Genomic DNA, 19,643 nt, shown 5'->3' on the forward strand with positions numbered 1-19,643 from the left:
GCTCAATGTCCGAATGCACTCGCTGCCGCTCCTCCCACTGCCACGAGCACACCATTCGGATCGACTCAATCGGTTCAATATCGCCGCGTTGTCCGCGTTGAAAGGAAGACGGTCAACGAGCGAGATATCCAGCCGATTCCAATTGCACCGAATCCTCCCGTGTATGTCCAGGAGACTCGCCGCATTTCGGCTCCATGGAATCAAGGCATTCCTGAATGGGCGATTGAAGATGGAAGCACTCAGTCGGTTTCATCTCAATCATCGCATTATCAGAAGCCTCTTCCGCCTGTTCCACAGCAATCACAAGGCAATCGGGGAGTGGGAATGCAAAGAGGCGCAGCCGTGTCTCCGCAAGCTGCGAATAATGCAAGGAACCAACAGCAAAGCGCTCCGATGCAGACGATGCAAGAGCAAGGAGCCCAGAGGATGCAGCCGACACAGGCCGTTCCAATGCAGCGGCCACAAGTGATTCAGAGCAGTGCACAGCAAGTAATTCAGCGAAACACGCAGATTCCAGGGCAGGTTTCCACTCAGCCGAGACCGATGAATCAACAGCCGGCTCAACAGCGATATCCAAATCAGCAGCAACCAATGAATCAGCAGCAACCAATGAATCAGCAGCAACCAATGAATCAGAGGCCGATGAATCCGAGACCAATGCAACAGAACACAAATCAGCAACCAATGAATCAACAGCCACCAATGAATCAGAGACCAATGAATCAGCAGCCACCTGTTAATCAGAGACCAATGAATCAGCAACCACCTGTTAATCAGAGACCAATGAATCAGCAACCACCTGTTAATCAGAGACCGATGAATCAGCAACCGCAAAGAAGTGCCCAGCCACCATCTCAGTATTCGCAGACACAGCAATCTCAGTCTCCAACCCATTCAGTCGGAGGAGTGGAAACCATCACTCCGGGTTCTCTCTCTGATCGCATCAAAATGTTTGAATCCAAAGCAACCAAGCAGCCCTCACCACCTCCATCCCAAGCCAAACCGCAGCCCATGCCAAGACCTCACCCCCAATCGCAGCCTGCTCCTAGACCCCAAAATCAACCCATGCAAAGACCGCAACCTGCTCCAAGACCTCAATCCATGCCAAGATCCCAGCCTCAGCCTCAGCCTCAGCCTCAGCCTCAGCCTCAGCCACAATCTCAACCCATGCCTCGACCTCAGCCTCAGCCCCCAACTCAATCAAGGCCGAGACCTCAGCCTACTCCCAGGCCTCAGCCCCAGTCTCAGCCCCAATCGCAACCTGCTCCACAAAGAGCATCCGCGCCAAGTCAACCCTCATCCGCTTCGTTTGCCTCGCAGCCTTCCTACGCCTCGGCTTCGACTTCCACTCCAACTCCTCAGCCTTCTATGAAGGAACGCACTGCATTCCTTGAAAGAGCCTTTGGCAATCCTTCTGCCGCGCCTGCGAAGCCAGCAAAACCTGCATTACCCGCCTCTGTTTCCACTGCCGCAGCAGTGACAGCGGCAGCAGCGGCTTCGTCGAGCGGAGTGGAGCACTTCGAGAAGAAATCGGAAGGCACTGCGCATCCCAACAAGCTCAAAATGCCCGAAACAGCGCCAGGTCAGCTCTCGCTCGCTGAAATGCTTCAGAAGCGGCAGATGAATGGAGCACCGCCTCCAGCTGTGAATTCAGCCCCAACGCCTGCTCCAGCTCCCGCTCCGGCACCTGTGCCTGCATCCAATCAATCGACTGCAGTCATGCGGTACGAGAAACAGGAAAAACGCACAGAGCCGAAGCCGTTAGCCATCCCTGCCCCGATTCCTGGGCAGAAATCACTGCAGGAAATCATGGCACAACGCACCGAAGTGCGATTCACGGACGAGGGAAAGGGAGAATACTTCCAGCAGCAAACGCAGACAGTGCAGCAGACGGTGCAAACGACGATTCCCCCACCCGAGAACCCAGCTCCAATCCATTCGGCTGCTCCCGCGATCCCGCCGCAGAGCGAAGCTTATCCCTCGAGCCCAGTAATCACGTTTGAAGACAAAGAAATGCAGGAGATCCAAGAGCAGGAGAGAATGCGAAGCGCGCAGAACAATCCGAACACACAAACCACCGAGGAAACAGCCACGGCGAGCCCTGGAAGTCCTCTCTACACGGCGAACGGTGTTTTTGTAGTGGAGTTGTCGAAAGAAGACATGAAATTGGTGTTTGCAGGTGATTCTACATTGCCGTTCAACGGCTATTCGAACTCGGTTATGTGCATCTACCCAGACCAGATATGTTTCTATTACTACAATGAAGCTAGCTCTAGCTATCAGTTCATTGTTCTTTCTCCCAATCTCGTGCTTACTTCTAGAAGAATATGGCACGCATCTCCTGTGTGAATACGCGCCTTGACCGCGTCATGGCGACGACGAACACGCTGCAGTACGGAATTCTTATCATGGACAAATCGCAGCAGTACGGATGATGATCTGGCTTGATTGTAGGGAAATAACCAGTGTGTGGTTTACTGCGGCGAGCGAGCGCGACTCTGTATTTGGTATGCTTTCCTACCCTGTTTGTACGTGAATACCCAACAAACACACTCAACGTTTATAAATTTCAAAATAAATTGCTGTCTACAATCCCTTAAAGGAGCTCGTTCGGGACATGGTGAGGAATCTACACATGAGAAACGCAAAAAACACCTACAAAGAACACACCTCCATTCATCTCTTTCGTCACCGGTACCTGGCAAGCGAGACGAGAACTAGAAAGTAGAAGCCAAACAAAATAACAAACCGAGGGGTCTTGCCGATAGGAATCTTCTCAATGAACTCAAGTTCCTGAGCGGTGGGTTTCTCCAGTACCTTTGAAAGCTCGAGAGAAGGAACAACATGGCAGAAGGCACAAGAGGGACCTAAGCGAATTAACCAAACAAGGCAGACACGAACCCTCTCCGAACGTTTCCTCCGTCCAATTCTCTGTTCTCTTTACAGCTCTGGGCAAGCCAGCTCCATGGCAGTCACCTACACAAAATCAGACACAGAAGAGGAGTGGCTTACCACAAATGGGCAGTCCGTAAGCCTCAGCCGTATCGAGGACGGTATCGCCAATTCTAGCCTTCACAGTCTTCGATTCACCTTTCGGGGTAATGAAAGTCAGATCAATCCTAAACTAAATGCGCACACAAGTCACAAACGTGTTCTCAGCAACAGCGCTAGTCCAACTAATTGAACGACCGATGCCTATCGAATTACAGATAACTACAGAAAACAAACAAGCATATGTTGCCTTAGGCACGGAGGTGCATAATTTTCTCAGAGCGAACATTAGAATCACGACACTATACAAGATTGGAGAGAAAAGCAGACGTTCATCAAGAGCGGAAAAACCGCGGGGATCCGATTTCTACCAAATCTTATGAATTTCGAAGCAGATGCTTGTAATCATAGCACCCGTGCAAGGATCCACGACGACAAGCCATTTTGAAGTATAAAACAAACAGAAGTATAAACATGCTGCTAAACTCTAATTGCTTGATACGGATTATTCGTCAAACTATACGGGAAAGAAAGGGCCTCAGACGCTTCTAGAGTAGAGCTGCTGGGGGACCTAGTAGAAGCACACTTCTGACTTGTGAGGTTAAAAATAGGATAGCTTCCATCCTGTGTAACACTAACAGTTCGTGTCTCAGAAAGGTAAGGATGGTAAATAAGCTTCGCCAGATAATATTTCTCGTGCTTGGATGGAGTGACACAGGATGCAACACTTTGCAAAGCAGGGATGGTGGTACATGAGCACTTCTTCTCAAAATGACTAGAAGATCGAACAATGGCACTCTTATTCCCCTTCGTAGCTTTTGGAAGCTTATCGTCTAATGATTGTTCTTCAGCTAAAGTTTAGGCATTTAACCCTTGGATACTCTTTCTCATCATCGCACACATTGAACATATAGATCTGAGCTCCCCAGTTTTGACATCCTTAAAACATTTCTCATTTAGCATCATATTACATCCCTTACAATAGAATGTAACAGAAGATGAATCATTCATGAGCACCCGTCTTCAAAATATAAATAAACACACAAACAATGAGACGTAAAAAATGGGGTCAATGATACAATCATGAACACAAATAAATACAATGCATTCTCAGATAACCGCGGTATCGGGTCAGTTGTGTTTTTAAAGTGAAATACATACTGTTCGAACTGTCACGAAATAGATGTACAAAGAACAGTATCAAACAAACATGAAAGCACATACTACAATTGGACCAAATTCTTGACTTGCTCATAGTAACAATACTTTTCAAGTAAACACGGAGTATCGCTTATGATTCTCGCCTATTCCATCATCTGACATCGACAAAACCCACTTTATCGCTACATACCAAGCGGTCTTCCACTTTCCTTAATTGAATCTGTAAGCTTTGGAGGAGAATCAATTGCTCCTCTCTACTCATCTTTTCGATGTCAGACAACGCGAACAGCCAATCCGACTCCACAAAATACACCGAGTAATCCATGGCGGGCAATGGAGTCCGCTTCGGTAAGCAGCAACAGCGCGATTTCCTCTTCTGAACCTTCGTAATTACCCCCTCAACGCTCGATCGGAACACGTACATCGCATTCCACCGACGAATCATTCCTTGCAAGATGCATGTTTGTAACTCTCTCTCGACTTCCTTCATTCGCTTCACCACTTCCTCTCCATCACGATTATACACGCTTTCCTGCTCCAACTCCACGCTCGAGCACGCTTTCAACTCGCTTTCATCCTCATTCCTCTTCGTCGATTCTTTTAGAATTCCACGAAGTTTCCACGTTTCCATCACGCCTCCCACTCCCTCTCCCGCGGGAATCAGCGGTAACGTGGAGAACTCGGAGTACTGCTCGTACCGTTGCCGCTGTTTCTCCAATTTGCTGATGTGGGATCGCACCGTTTTGAAACTCTGGATGAAACGCCCTTCCCATCACTACGGCGAAGTTTCGAAGCGTTTCCACGTCGTGAACCGCGGGGAAGAGCGTGCTGCGAAGCAGCGTCTGAAGCTGGGAGCGAGTTATGGAGGGAGCGGAGAGCGCGGGGGAGGAGGCAGAAGGCGGGAGAGGAAGAATCGGGGAGTTTCGAAGCTGGATAAAAGGGGAAAAAGGGGAAAAACTTGGAATAGCCAGCGTTTGTTGTCGAGAATGAGCGTGAGGAGCACACCGATCTGCGGTCCAGGCTAGGATGAATCAATCTACTTCGTCGAATCCTCGTTTGTGGCGAATCGAAAGATAGGTGCCTTTCAAAGGACGACAGATTGTAAAACCGATGGTGGAGATGATGTCTGGGAAATAGGCTCCTTCTTCTCCTCCTCCTATCTCTTCTTCTCCTATCTCTTCTCCTCCTTCCTCTGTATCTTCTCTGAATTGCATTGTGCAGCGAGACCCTCGCTCAGTTGCATCAAAACGCAAATCAGGGAATAAAACAATATTGATTGCTAAAATAACGACTTCCAACAGAGACTGATCCCTAGCACGTAAAAGACAAGTGAGAATCCTGCTCTTCCGGAAGGGTTTTGAATAAAACGCAAATGAGATCTAACGATACTCGTTTATCTTCAAATGTAAGTCAAAACACTCAACGAACGCTCAATGAGTTCAAATGGAATCAAGGGTCTGGAAAGACTGCGTAAACAGAAAAGTAGCGTATTCCAGACGAGCACATTATCTGTGCATTCCGAAATAACGTTAGTCTCATTCTCTTGCCATAATCTCACTAGATCGCATTATTACCTAAATATCTGTAGAGTAGAGACCGATATTCTTGGCAGGGGATAGAAACTGTCACATTCGCTCCCAAAGGTTCTAAATCCTTATTCCAATACAACGCATCAAATACCAAGCTCTATTATCCTGCTAGAACACTCGTATATGACTCCTCGATACAAAGAGTCGTTCATTCTATGATAGTTTGAATAAATCTTCATGTGTGTGCTATATTCAGAAGCAGTTGATTCGAACCTCTTTCAACCATAATCAATTCTTTTGGTTGTGTGTTGCATGTTTGGGTTGATAAGAAGTCGTCTCTTCGCTCGTTCTATCGGAATTTCAAATCAATTCATGGTAAAACTTGCCCTGTGTGTTTTTCTAACGAACAGCGAGTTCCTGCTTGCTATTTCTCAGGTCACTCTCACTGGGCTACTATTAAGCACGATAAGGCCGATAAGGACATCAAAAGGTCCAATCTTTATGCCAAGTTGTCCAAGAGCATATCCTGTGCTGTTCAACAGGGAGGTCCTGATCCGAGTATATCATTGAAGTGGCGATAACTTGTAGCGAAGAACCTCAAGTTGGAAGCAGCGATTTCTGCTGCTAAAGCTGCTAGCATGCCTAAAGAAAACATTGAGCGTGCCATCAACGGTAAGAGCGTTGGTAAGGAATGGTGTTTTCTGTGATGTTGAGATGCAAGCAAGCTGCAGTTCATCACATACGAGGGATTCGGCCCGGGCAGCTGCGCCATCATCGTGGAGTGCCTAACCGACAACAAAAAGAGAACAGTTTCCGAAATCCGACACATTTTCACGAAGGGAATGGGCAGATTGGGCACGATCGGCAGCGCTTCCTTCCTTTTCAAATACATGGGAACGCTCACTGTTTGTTCTTCTCATGGTTCTCACAGCTAGTTCCCGAAAGACGACAATCAAGACCATATCTTCGATCTCGCTCTGGAAGCAGGAGCAGACGACGTTGTTGAAAATGAGGATGAGAACACAGTGGTTGTACAGTGCGCTCCGACGCAGCTGCACGCGATGAAGGAGGCATTTGCGAAGGAGAAGCTAGAGGGGAAAATGGGACTTGCCTATCTGCCGACAGTGCGATTTAGAGCGTTTGGAGCTTATTTGTAGGAGACAGTGATGGTGGATGATCCTGTCAAACAGGAAAACATCACGTGGATATTGCAGCAGCTGGACGATCACCCGGACGTGCAGAATGTGTTTCACAACCTAGCTTAACTCTCCTTTTATTGCATTGTTTTTTATACTAACTGAGATCGTTTTGTTCATATACAGGCACTCTTTGGACAGTGGTTTTGTATATGGTAGGAATGCAATCGGAAAGTCCTGTAGCCTCTGATTGTTCCGATGCCCAATTGCTCATGGCCAGTATTGATTCTCTAAGTCGGAACGTAAAGTCAAATAATAGTAATTCACCAATGACGAACGAAGTACCTTCTGCAAGAAGGGAACATTCAAATGATCTGGACCCTTATTCTGATGAAACGACGAATTTAATTCTCTCCTTAAGAATGCCTCGAGTCTATCTGTTGAGAGCTCTTGATCATGTAGAAGGAGACGATTCGCGAATCATCTAATCAATCTTTTGCTCAAGCAGATTACCAACGCCCAATGGGACGTACTAATGGTAGTCGTTTTCCTAACTCACCCTCATCTATCACGGCCATCGAGTCCCAAGACGCTCCTCTATCTGTTGAAGTGGTTCCAAGGCCGGGGTTATCACTTCGAAGGTCCACTCGAAAACGAGTTCCTTCTTCTAGTACATTGCTTCTTTCTTTGTGTTCTATGTCAGCTCGCCAATCCTTACTTGCTTCGCAAAGTACGAAGCCAGAATCTCGCTACTATTCTTCTTCTGCTCCTTCTGCTCCTCCTGTTCCTCCTTCCTCTTCTTTATCTTCTTCTTTATCTTCTTCTTCTTCTTCTTCTCGTCCCTATAAAGTAATCGGTACTTTCACTTCCGTTTCTTTCGCTTCCTTCCTTCATTGATAGGAAGGATTCAACCCAACCGACCCGCAGTCCGATCTTCCCTTCGACACCCGCGAGAACGAGAGCGAGAGCGTTCTGCACGCGAAGCCGAACGAAGTGGTCCTGAGTCGCGCGTTCTTCTTGAAGCTTTTGTCTCTCATCGATCAGCAGGAACTTTACCAGACCACGCAGCAGTATTCGAGGTGCGTGTTGGCGCTCCAGAAGGAGACGCGAGGTCGGGATGGGGCGGAGGTTTGATGTAGAATTGGATGAAGAGGCGAAGGAAGAGAAGAGTCGCAAGAGAAAGATCACTATCCCATCATCATGTCCTTTAGAATTGAAACAGACGGGAGAGGTGAAAAAGGAGGTGGAGGAGACAGGAAAGAAGCAGAAGGGGGATTTTAATATGGAGAAAGCTTACTTTGTCCCGACTTCTGTGCAATCCTTCCCTGCTATCAAGCATTTGAAAATAGTGCCCACTGTAGTTAAATCAGAAAGCATAGGGTGTACTCTTTTATCCAAATTGTTTTCTCAGTACTCTGTTTGTTACAAGAATGTTTCGATTGGTGACGGTTCTCCCTGCGATTGCGAATAGGGTTCGACCGACAAGCTTGCCTTTGCTATGCCGTCCGTTTGGACATCGGAGGACTCGTTGCCTCATTTCGGCAAGACTGATTTGTAGAAGTTGAAAATGCATCCTTATGGAAAGAGTTGGAAGAGACACCCGTTGCAGAGAGTTACAAGAAGAAAGAGTTTGATCGGCGTCGAGAGGCAATCGAAGATGACGAGAGTGATGACGAAGACATGGAGGTGATCGAGTGGACTGAGAATACTCGTCCGGAAGACATAATGGATGGAAAGGATTTGGAGGCGTACTACACTACAGCGCGGAATTATATGCACAAGGACACAAGCAGTTCTGAAGAAGAACAAACAAAGCATTTACAAGAGCTTTCCAAACTACTCAAGATTAATATCAGTGACGTTCCGGGGTACAAAACGTTCTTTCAGGATAAGAACAGCTTTGACAGCGGAATTCCCAGCAACCTTCAAATCATGTACGATTACATTGATACTCTTATCGATTCCCACCCTGAGCTTCTGAGAGACTTTGACGCGTGGAGTAAGCGACTTGATATCATTGCGCAAAAGAACATCAAGAGCATGTCTGAAGTGGAGTTCCGAAAACTGGCTGCCTGCCCGTCTTCGATTCTTTCTGTTGTGGATGCGGAGCACAAGCCTTTATTCCATTTACAAAAAAGCGATTTCATTAAGATTGACTCGCCATCGCATGCATCCTCTCCTTCAAGTTCACCTCCCGACCCAAAAGTGGGAGCAAGGAATGTGCCACCTCCAAAGAAGAGTAGCAATGCAGAGCCCGCAGAGCCCGCAGAGCCTGCAGCTCCAATCCAAATGACACACGTTCAAAAGCGAATGGCGGAAGTGTTTGGTATTATGTTTGATTCAATGTGGAAATCCAATGCGCCTGTTTCGATCTCGTATGTCAGTAACGGAACCAAACTCCACGATATTTTCCTCTACTTGAAGTTTGCTGATGGACTTGATGCGAAGGCGAAGCAGGAGATTTGCAAGCAGTTAGAGTCCAAAAAGCACCTGTTTGTTGATATGTTGAAAATTACGCTGCATATTCCTGTAAGAAATGGCTTTTGTTGATATCGTAGGAAACACCCAACCTTGTCATTCGGTATACAAAGTAGTCACTCTTATTGTTTGTTTGGAACAATAACTGGAGAAGTGTGCTCATTTTGGCGGGAAGTCAAAATCGATTTGCAACATGGAGGAGACGGACGTGTTATTTGAAATTCAGGCCCAGCTTGCCTCCTATGATGGTTCTATCGGAAAAGACGACCTTTGGCGCTTCTACGATGTTTTCTATCAGAACCTTGAAAACCGATCTATTTCCTATTTTTCGGTGATTGATATGATAATTCTATTGTTAAAAAAGCACTCTGATAATGAGAGACTGTTTTATGAGTCCGCATCATGCAAGATGGAAGAGAGCCTGATCACATATTATAATCAACTCAGTTCTGCACGGGAAGTCTCCAATTACGTCCAAAAGATGTTTGATCTGATAAAGGAGTATTGCCGCGTATTCTGGATCTCGTCCATTCTCGTTGACCAATTTTTAGCGTTTTTCAACAAAATCGTATCTTGGCTACACCAGAACTCCGATTCAAGCTCCATTTCTGCAGTACTCTTGTTCTTGTTGCAAATAGAAAATAGACGTGTCCAATTCTTCTAGCAGAGTTTGTCCAGTCCGTTCAACTCTTTTTTGGATCTTCTGAGCAACTCCAACCCGAGCTCAGCGATCTCTCAGCAGCCGTTCAAGACTGTTATTCGATCTCATCCCTCCGTTCTTCCTCCATTTCGGGTCTGTTGGCTCTGGATTCCTCTGTTCGCGACGAAATTCCCTTCCTGACAACCATCTGGAAGACCACCATCCGCCAAGCCGTGATGCAGTCCTCCTCCGACCTCCCTCAATCGCTCACCGAATCCATTCTCGCCCATCTCACCGACCGAATCCGCAGGACGTCCTCCCTTCTTTCCTCCTCCTTGCAATCCTCCTCGCCTCTCCCCGGCTTTCCCAAGTTCTTTCTAAGCCTCTACCTCGTCCTCGCGCGCTCCCAGCAATCCCTTCTTCTCTCTCTCCCTTCCTTTCCGGCCTTCCTCGACTCGCTCTTCCACTTAGGCGACTGCTCTCTCCCCGAGCATTGGATCGGTCTCTCGTCCTCCCAGATCGACTCGCTCCGCGAAACCTCCCAGAAGATCGTCGAGAACTGCCTGCAGTCGATGGTCCGCCTCGCCGTTCAGCAGCAGCAAGCCGATCGGCTGCGTTCCCTTCTCCTTGCCGCTTCTTCTTCTTCCTCTCCATTTACTCGTCTGTCGATGATCCTCTCCCTGCAACAAGCAGCCAGCAATGTTTCGTTCTCGGCATTGCTGGACGCAGCACACGACGCGGCGTTTTGGATGCGCTTCACGACGCCGCAGCCGCTCATCGAAGCCATTCATCGCTCGATTCAAGCGATGAATGCGTCCCAGCGAGGCGATGCGCTGCACCAGCTCTGCGTTGCAGCCATCGAGGGCGATGAGGCGATGCGAGGCGTGGTGTCGAGCGTGCTGCAGACGTGGATGATGAGCGAGAAGCTCGAATACAAAGCGCATTGCGAAATGCCGCTTTCCGTGGATGAGAATTCGAGGGGATTTTTGGCATTTCTAGTGGAGTACTCGTTCTTGTTGATCGCCGCGCAGTTGAAAGCCAACGTGGATGTGTGCGAGATCGTCTCGCTGTCCTCTCTATTCGGCGACTGCTTGCAGCATCTCTCCATCGACTCGCAAAGCAAATGGATCCACTTTCTCCTTCAAGGCTGGGCCACTTCCGCGCCCCTTCTCTCCGATTGTTTTGGGTTCGTTCTCGCGGGGATTCGCTGGCCCTCTCTCAAGTAGCTCCGCCATTCCTCCTTGATTCGTATAGCACGGAGATGCTGAACCATAAAGCAGCAGGCATCGCCGTCACGCTCAAATCGCAGCTCGCTTCGCCTCGCCCTTCTTCTTTGTGGTGCGCGGAGCGCATCATCGCAGCCATGCAATCCCACTTCACCGACAAAGACGCCGAGTCCCTTTCCTCCGCCGCTCTTTCTCTCCTCTCAACGCCCTCTTCCACGGTTTCCACGGTTTCTACGATTTCTACGATGTCTCGACTGGTGCTATTGAAGCTGACCGCGGAGCTGCTTCCCCGCGGGGTTTCGCCGTATGCCGTGTCGGGCTATCTGTCGACGGTCCTCTCCCAGCGACCGTTCTTCGCCTCGGAGCTGCGTTCCGAGTTCTGCGTTGTGAGCAGCCGGATTTTGGCGGGCGTGTCGCATTGCATGCTGCCGCAGCGCGATGTAGCGAGCATAGAAAACGCGTGCGGAACGCTGCTGAGCGATGTGCTGAGTGCGGACGAGGCGACGATCGCGCTGTCGATGCGCTGGGTGGCGGAGTGTTTGAAGTAGGGAGAGAAGAGAAGTGTCGAATAGATCGTTCGCAGGGAACGCGGAGAGATTGATGGGGACAGGAGCGCAGAGAGAGGGGCTGATGAGCTGGATGGAGAGAGCGAGGCAGACGGGGGTGCGGAGGATTGAACGAAGGAGTGGAAGGGAGGGGAGAGAGGAGAGGAAAAGAAGATTGAGAGAGATGATGAAGCAGAATGATGCGATGAGTGGGATTTTGAGTCGAATGGAAGGGCTGTTTAAAGAACTGAAGGAACTGGAAGGGAAGCAAGCAGGAAGGAAAGGAGAAAAGGTGAGTGTGCCGAGAAATGTGCTGGAAGAATGGAAAGGATTAATTGATTATTTTTTGTAATTTGATTTGTTTGTTGGAAAGGATGGAGAAGGAGGAATCCGTGTGCTCTCCTCTTTGCGAAGAAGTGAAAGAGGGGATGATAAAACTCACTTTTGATACAAAAACTAGTAGTAAACATGATGAAAGTCTGATAGAAATCATTGTAAAAGCAAAAAGCGAGACAGATGTACAACACACAGGAGAACAAGTCTGGGCCGGATCGATTCTCGTAGGAGAGTATCTGCTAGATCAGATTCTAAACCGAACTATTCAGAATCCATCAGAACTGACGATAATGGAAGTGGGGAGTGGAACAGGAGTTCTGTCAATCCTTCTCAGCTTCTTTGTCAAAAAGGTTATAGCGACGGATTATACGGAAGAACTATTAATACTTGAACGCGTGCATGACTGTTGGGGGTTGACATTCTAGGAAAATGCGCAGTGTCAGCAAACTCCTCGCAACAATATAGAGTTCCGAGTATTGGATTTGATGAGTGAATCAGCCTATTCAGTGTTTTCTGTTCCTCAAGATCCAATAGATTTGATTGTTGCTGGAGATATTCTATTTGATGAAGTTTTGACGGAGAGCTTTTGTCAAGTAAGGATCGATGCAATGTGAAACAGTAGTATATGAAGTATATTTTGTGTCAGTTCAATTGTTGTTGCATTATTGGTGGTGAATACCGATACAACTTTGTGCTACAAGAAAGCAAGCTGGTGGATTATGTTGAGCTTTGTGAAATGTGCTGAAGGATAGGAATTCGAACGCTTTACGGACCTAGTTTGCTTTCATTCCTCGTGTTGGAATCAATTTAGCAAGGAAAAGAGTACGAATGGGCATTGTTCCAGTCATAACTGTTGCTCCTGTGGGAAACACTTGGTAGCGCGATTCATCGATATCCACTCCATTCAAGAACGCTGCCATGAATGCACCCATTCGACTGATCTTTATCTATGTCTCGTATCTCCCGTCTATTTGTAATCATTCCCTGCCTTCAATCTCCTTTTTTCCAACAAACACTCTGTTATCAAGCAACAAACCATTTAAGAATTCCTCAATACTCTTGATTTCCGTACTACCCATAACCTCCTTTCCTACTACTCTCCTACATAATACGTCTGATCCTGGAGATGATAGAACCCAGAAGACTTCACCGTCGTTCCTTCCAGCGCCACTACGCCTCACTCTCTCCCCCTTCGCTTACACTCCGCGGTTACATCATAGCTCTTGTCGTCGTTCACTTTCAAATCGAGCATTCCCTTCACCATCTGCCCCACGTTCACAGCAATCGGCTGCTCGAAGCAGAATCGGCACTGATACCAATGCGTTCCCGAGGAATAGGGAGCCGTGGAGAGCACGATTTCGGCGGATGATCCCTTGAAGGTCACGTCGAACCAGCAAGCAAGTCCGTGCAAAAGAGCTACGAATGAGTCAGAACGGAAGCGGCAAACAAGTGACAGTAATGCAGAACTCGAGAGGAATCTGAATGTGGTAGAGAGACTCGAGACTGTCCTTCTCGAAGTCGATCTGATGCGTGCAAGTGGTCGCCGTGACCAAAGTCTCTACGGGGATGTAGCCAACGACCGGCTGATTAAAGGCCTCGCGCTGCGCATCTTCCTTCAAGGTGGTTATGTCAAAACCATAGAAATCTTCATTGTTCCAGAACTTAGACTTTCCCTTAATTTCTTTGTACAGACCGTCGTCAGAAAAGACCGAAACGTGCATCACACCGATTGCCGGGAACATCTGTCCTTCCGGTTTCAAGAAACGGTTCCGGGCAGTGATGTAGCTCTCCAGCATGCGCTCGTGAACGAGGAAGAATCCCATCGGCTCGGAAATAATCACATCCACCTTCTCAGGGAGCTCGACTTCCTCCACCTTACCCAAAATCACTTTGATAATTTCATCATATCCGTTCTCCTTCACCAGCCGACGTGCATACCGAACCATACCACTGCACTCAACAGCGTAGACCTTTTTCGCTCCAGCCTGTGCAGCAAAGAGCGAGAGTATTCCAGATCCTGTGCCCACATCCAGCACAACCTTTCCCTCAAAATCCTTTACGTTGTAACACACTGCATTGTAGTATGTTCCAGTTCGCACGCTATCCTGTAACATATTCTGCTGGTGAGAGAGCTGACCATAGTATCTATAAAATGGATGCTCTTTTTCGGCTACAGCCACTTCCCCAGGTTCCATCGCAAAAAATGATCAATCAATCAAAATTTGGAATTCCGATATTCCGAACTCCTCTGATCCTTCTTTTGTATAAATAAAGCTTTCTTTCCACATTCGCAATATTGAAATACTCTTATAGGTGATCGAATTCGTTGAGTTTGTTCACTTTTGTTAATTTAATCTTCAAGGAAAATGCAACAACGACTACAGGCATTGGAGAAACAAGCTAATTTATATATGGATTATGTACAGTTCGAATCGATTCATAAGTTGTAGTACCAAACTGCAAAGAGTAAAGGCGATATCAATAGTCAGATTCACTATTTGGGTTACGAAATTTCCCTTTTGGACGAGATAATACGGTTATCCGACAGAACAAAGTGCGAATTAACAGTAAGGCATGATTTGTAGAGCTCAGCAGTATATGGCATCGAGAGTTAATGTTGTTAACAAGCGAAACGAGTTGATTACCATGATTCAGTCAGGTAATACAGTTTCGCCCGTAGTCCAACCGGTACTTCGTATGGGCACATCTCCTATTTTTCCTTCTGCTTCAAGTCGGTTATTGTACCATCGTTGATGTGAAGATGCCGCTTCCCAGGGAATGCATAGCAATGCTCCTGTTACACCGATAATCGATTCTGCGAAGCTTGTGTCATCTTTACCTGCAGTTCCAGGTTCAATAAGCTCTGTTAGTACTTCATCGTCCTCCACCTCTGTTGGCACTCCATCTTCCCTCTCTACCAACAAAAAAGAATTCTATATTGATCGTGAATTGACGATGTGTGAGCGCGAGATTATCGGCTGGTCCTCGGTCATCAATAATATCACGTTCTGTCCTTGGAATGATTCGGACGCTTCGAGTTTTGATTCTACAATGTATAAAGATAATTACAATTACCAACTCCCTCCCGATCTTGTACAGAAGGGTTGTTATTTTGAAGATCCTTATCGCGTTTTTGACTCTGTCTGTATCATCAACGGAGCGTTGGATCCCTTTTGTGTGGTTCAGGTGTGTTTTTTCTCCTTGATTCATTCGCAGAACAGTGTCAATGATTGCACAATCATTTCTTCTATGATTTCCTGCGCTCTCTACGAGTCTCGCTTTAAAAAACCCTTGATTTCTGGTATTATTTACCCACAAGCCAACAGTCGACCCACTGTCAATCGTTTTGGCAAATACTACATCCGCCTCTTCTTCAACGGCATTCCGCGCCGTGTGGAAGTCGATCATCGCATTCTCGTCAAGCCCAGTCACAAACTTGTGGGCACTTTCTCGAGAGAGAATGGCGAATTGTGGCCATCCCTCATCGAAAAAGCCTTCCTCAAAGCGCACGGAGGCTTTGGATACCGCGGGGGAAATGGCTGCCAGGACACGTACATTCTGACGGGCTGGATTCCAGAGAATATCCACTTGAAGGAGGAGAAGGAGAGCAGTATTAATCAGATCTGGACGCGTCTCTACCGAGCTTTTAGGTGCTTTTTTCATCATTCCATCGAGTGTAGAGCTGGAGATTGCATCATTACCGCGGGAACCTCGCCAGGTCTCACGGACGCCGATGAGAAAAGGCTGGGATTGGCGAATTCTCATTGCTATTGTGTGTGTCGAGTAGGCGAAACTGAAAGCGATGCGACGTAGTTGGAGGAAGTCGAAGGGCATCGATTGATTCAATTGCGGAATCCGTGGGGATCCATATCGTGGAAGGGAAGGTTCTGCTATCAGGATCGGCAGAGCTGGACGCCGGCAATGCAAGTACACGAAGAGAAGAGAATTCGATGTAGAAATTGTGTCCTGATTATATGCGACGTGCGACTGATCCGAGTTTTGACGACGGTTTGTTCTGGATGGAGCTAAGTGACTTCTTGAAATACTTCAAAGGCTTGTGAGTGCCGATCGGTGGATTGATGTCCAGTAACGTCAATTGGGCTCCGAATCTCTTGCCGAAGTCGTGCACGTTCCACGAAGCATACACGAACACGTATCAGGGAGTTGAATCGGACACGCAGGACATGAGCCAAAGTCCGCAATACATAATGGAGTTCACAAACCCCACTCAATTCAATCAGCCGGTTTACGTGATGCTTTCTCGGCACTACACACAATACTTCCAGCTTCTAGGCAATGAAAACTACCGCGTGCTGCTCAGTGTGCAGCTCTTCGAAATCGATAAGCCACGGCTTGTTGTGAAGAATGCAGACGTGATTCGTCGAATCGAACCAGAGATCATTTTCACCAACACGCCCTACGACTTCGCGAAGGTTTACGTCCCGCCCGGCCGCCATATTTACTGTGCGATCGTGCTGACCGTCAAGGAGGGTCCGGAGAACAACCAGCGATTCAACTTCACCATTCAGTTCCGCTATCCAAACACGCTTCAGGGACAAATCAAGCATGTGAACGACTATCCGCAGTATCACTTCACCTGGCGAGTCGGCGGTGCGTGGGACCAAGCCAATAACGGAGGGAGACGCTCCTTGCAAAAATACGACCGGAATCCTACTTATTTGTTCTCCCTACCAAACCCGATCAGTGTGATTTTCTATTTGGAATCAGTGCGAAACAAAACAATCTCCATTCATTTGTGTCTGTTTCGGAAAAGCGATTGGGAGGCCGGACGCTTCGACCAAATCATCGAAGACTCCGGCGACTACCGAAACTATTCGTGTTCTTTCCGAGCCGAATTGCCGCCCGGCGAGTACGCTCTCGTGGCTTCTTCATATCCTTTCAATCACTCCAGGGAGTCCTTCACTGCAGATTCAGCGATAAGGAATATGGAGCCTACACAGTCAGCGCGCGAGCATCGATTCCGCTCTCTGCGGTTGAGCGAAACACGATTTACTCTCCGCTGCCTGAGCTAACGAAGAACGTCGCGTACAGTTACTCCGTTTCTATGTATGTGTATGCGGAGTGCACTGGACTCAGCGTGCTGGGCAGCACTGGATTCGAAAAGGCGTGCTAGTAGATCTCAAGAAAACGCGGTGAATTGTAGCTCGCGTCTGACTGTGACGAACGACATGCTCTTCTCGGCGAAAGTCACAACGTCGATCGGCACTGTGCCGATTATTGCCGTGTTCTCGTTGGATGATAGAGGGAATCCGAAGAGCAAGTTGATTGCGCAGAATGCAGTGGAGATATCCTCTCTGAAAGAATGGACGAGCGTTACGAGTTTGAGTTGTAATCTGAAGAAAGGAGTGTATTTAGTGTCGTACGGACTGAAGGAAACGGGCAGTGGCTATCTTCAGGTGAAGTTGTTTGGAAGTTCGATGTTGAAATTGTTCTTGCGTGTTTACTGAAACAAATAGTTCAAAACTCTTGGAGGAAACGAGAAACGAGAGACGAATCTCTCCAGAGGTGGAAGAGCGAAGCTGCCCATTGGCCGCGTTCTTGATTGGTTTGTTGGATCGTCTCACGAATATGAAGCTCGTTGATGAGATCGGAACGGTTTTCTTTCTTCCATTTCGGATAGAAACGTTCCACCACTGCCATGCAAAACGAGGGAGTGTGCAGAGTCGGAAGTATCGAAGTAATCGCGTCCTCTGTGGCAATGCCTTCGCGTAAAAGAACCCTCCACTGGTCTAGGGAAAGTTTCTATGAGTAAGTTATACAAAACAGTGTAAAAAACGTCAAGACAAGAAAGAGAGGGACTAAAAAACTTTTGGATGGAGTCAAATTGACGATCTGAGACGGGTTGTGACGGCTGTACAGTAGCCGTGGGAGATGGGGAAGAGAGAAGCTTAAAATCCATTACATCACGTATATCGAAGCTTGGATCAGGAATAATAATGTCGTTTTCTGAGGGGATGTGCATTCCCTCGACTGCCGTCTACTCTTTATGGAAAGAATGATAGAGCACACTCGCAGGGATCGGATGGAGAACCATTTTAAGTACTTCCCCTGAAGGTAAAGTAAAAGAGAAGGGATCTTCGTCCTGATTATCCCCTTCCTGTTTTGCATCTTGATTTAGTGATTTTGAGATGGAATCTAAGAGAACATGTACCACTTTTGTCCTGTACCTAGTGAAGCTTCAATTTCGCTTCCCCCCACTGATTCCCACTCCATTTTTCTCGTAAAATTGGCAAAACAGAAGAAGAAGAAGAAGAAGAAGAAGAAGAATACTACAACTACTACTTGGAATAGGGAGTTTCATCTTTGAATAGATCGTTATGTTTCTTTGTCGAATTCAAAAAATGGATTTCTTAAAACAGCTGGCTCCCTACTATCGAAGATATGAAGAGTTGTCTGTCGAGAATTTGAATGAAGCTGACTTTATTTGCACTTCTCGGGCTGTTCGAACTTGTAGTTTCTTATTATGTCTGTACTGATCGCTAGCATCATTTGCGGATAGATATGACGATTTGTCGCAAACACTCAGTGAGACAATGAAGCTAGCTAGTAAGATATTGTATGTTTGATGGCGAACAGATTCAGACATTGGAAGTATGACCGAAGAACAGTTCAATTCTTCGGTTACGAGTTTATTTTCCTCAATTCCTCAACCTCCTATTCATACGGTTGCGTCTGGATCGTATGCGAATGTTTCGAGCGTTCCTCCCGATCTTCTCTGTGATTCTTACACTTTATCGCTCTACGAAATGTAGTTTCGTCCACCCCTTTGAACATAGGATCCTATACGGATCTCACCCCCTTGACAGCCTGGTGAATAGCGGCATTACCCAGTTGCTCGAACGTTTTTTATACATGCGTCCTATAGCTATTTGCAACGCGTACATGCAGTCGATTCGTCTTCGACACACCGAAGTAAGGTTTTCTTTCCTTCCTTCCTTTCTTCCTAGACTCCTGATTTTACTTGTTCGCCTCACAGTTTTGTTTTCTCGCAATCCCGAATCAACCTAAATGAGCCAATCGAGCTCACCGTGACGTTGACGAACCTCTCCTCTTCCCAAAAGGTAATTCTGGTCACACCCGTTCCTTCGCGCGAAGACACCGCCTTTACACTTGAGCTCTCTCAAGACGGTCGAATTTAATAATTATAAGTGAATTCCAGAAGTGTGTTTAAAGCGCGGGAAATCTTCGACCGTTACAATTTCGATCACATTCACCCAGGTTCGTTTTGGACGCTCCCCCTTCTTTCTAGCGCTCTGTTCATCTGTCGAAGCTTATTCTCTTCCAATCTGCCACCACACGCGACGTAATCAATATTTCGGCTTCGTCGATCCCGAAAGTTTTCGGCGTGGATCCGTACTTCCTTCCCTCCACGACCGAGAACGGATTGACTGTTCCCAGGATTTTGGCGCTGCTGAAGGCCAAGCTGATCCAAATGAATGGGTTAAAAACGGTTGAATCGTTTCGCTGCTGCGTTGATGGGTAGAAAGGAATCTTCCGGATTTCCTGCAATGTGAACGAAGGCGAGAAAATGATCGAGTTCATCGACAGCAACAGCGATCGTCTCTCGACTCCCGACGATT

The 19,643-nt window shown here is 47.3% G+C and overlaps 4 protein-coding genes; 2 read left to right on the forward strand and 2 right to left on the reverse strand.

The window, feature by feature from the left end:
* Positions 1–2,553: 2,553 nt before the first annotated feature.
* GSBLH_T00000075001 (uncharacterized protein) lies at positions 2,554–3,289 on the reverse strand. XM_013038218.1 has 7 exons: positions 3,229–3,289; positions 3,150–3,195; positions 3,013–3,119; positions 2,902–2,976; positions 2,750–2,867; positions 2,660–2,717; positions 2,554–2,629 (listed from the first exon to the last, which is right to left on the reverse strand). Exons 1-7 carry the CDS (start codon positions 3,278–3,280, stop codon positions 2,597–2,599), a joined length of 489 nt encoding a protein of 162 aa, XP_012893672.1. The 5' UTR covers positions 3,281–3,289; the 3' UTR covers positions 2,554–2,596.
* Positions 3,290–6,053: 2,764 nt separating this feature from the next.
* On the forward strand, positions 6,054–6,838 carry GSBLH_T00000076001 (uncharacterized protein; the record flags this gene model as incomplete). The annotated part of the gene is made up of 5 exons (XM_013038219.1): positions 6,054–6,116; positions 6,152–6,239; positions 6,270–6,365; positions 6,396–6,586; positions 6,617–6,838. The coding sequence occupies 5 exons, from the start codon at positions 6,054–6,056 to the stop codon at positions 6,836–6,838; spliced, it is 660 nt and encodes a 219-aa protein (XP_012893673.1).
* A 6,381-nt stretch (positions 6,839–13,219) lies between these two features.
* Positions 13,220–14,237, reverse strand: GSBLH_T00000077001 (uncharacterized protein; the record flags this gene model as incomplete). The annotated part of the gene is made up of 2 exons (XM_013038220.1): positions 13,220–13,458; positions 13,490–14,237. The coding sequence occupies 2 exons, from the start codon at positions 14,235–14,237 to the stop codon at positions 13,220–13,222; spliced, it is 987 nt and encodes a 328-aa protein (XP_012893674.1).
* An 856-nt stretch (positions 14,238–15,093) lies between these two features.
* Positions 15,094–17,075, forward strand: GSBLH_T00000078001 (uncharacterized protein; the record flags this gene model as incomplete). The annotated part of the gene is made up of 5 exons (XM_013038221.1): positions 15,094–15,692; positions 15,723–15,825; positions 15,856–15,969; positions 15,999–16,099; positions 16,130–17,075. 5 exons carry the CDS (start codon positions 15,094–15,096, stop codon positions 17,073–17,075), a joined length of 1,863 nt encoding a protein of 620 aa, XP_012893675.1.
* Positions 17,076–19,643: the final 2,568 nt, after the last annotated feature.

The sequence above is a fragment of the Blastocystis hominis genome, assembly GCF_000151665.1.
Source record: "Blastocystis hominis, Singapore isolate B (sub-type 7) whole genome shotgun sequence assembly, scaffold_0".
In the NCBI taxonomy this organism is placed as follows: Eukaryota; class Bigyra; order Opalinata; family Blastocystidae; genus Blastocystis; species Blastocystis hominis.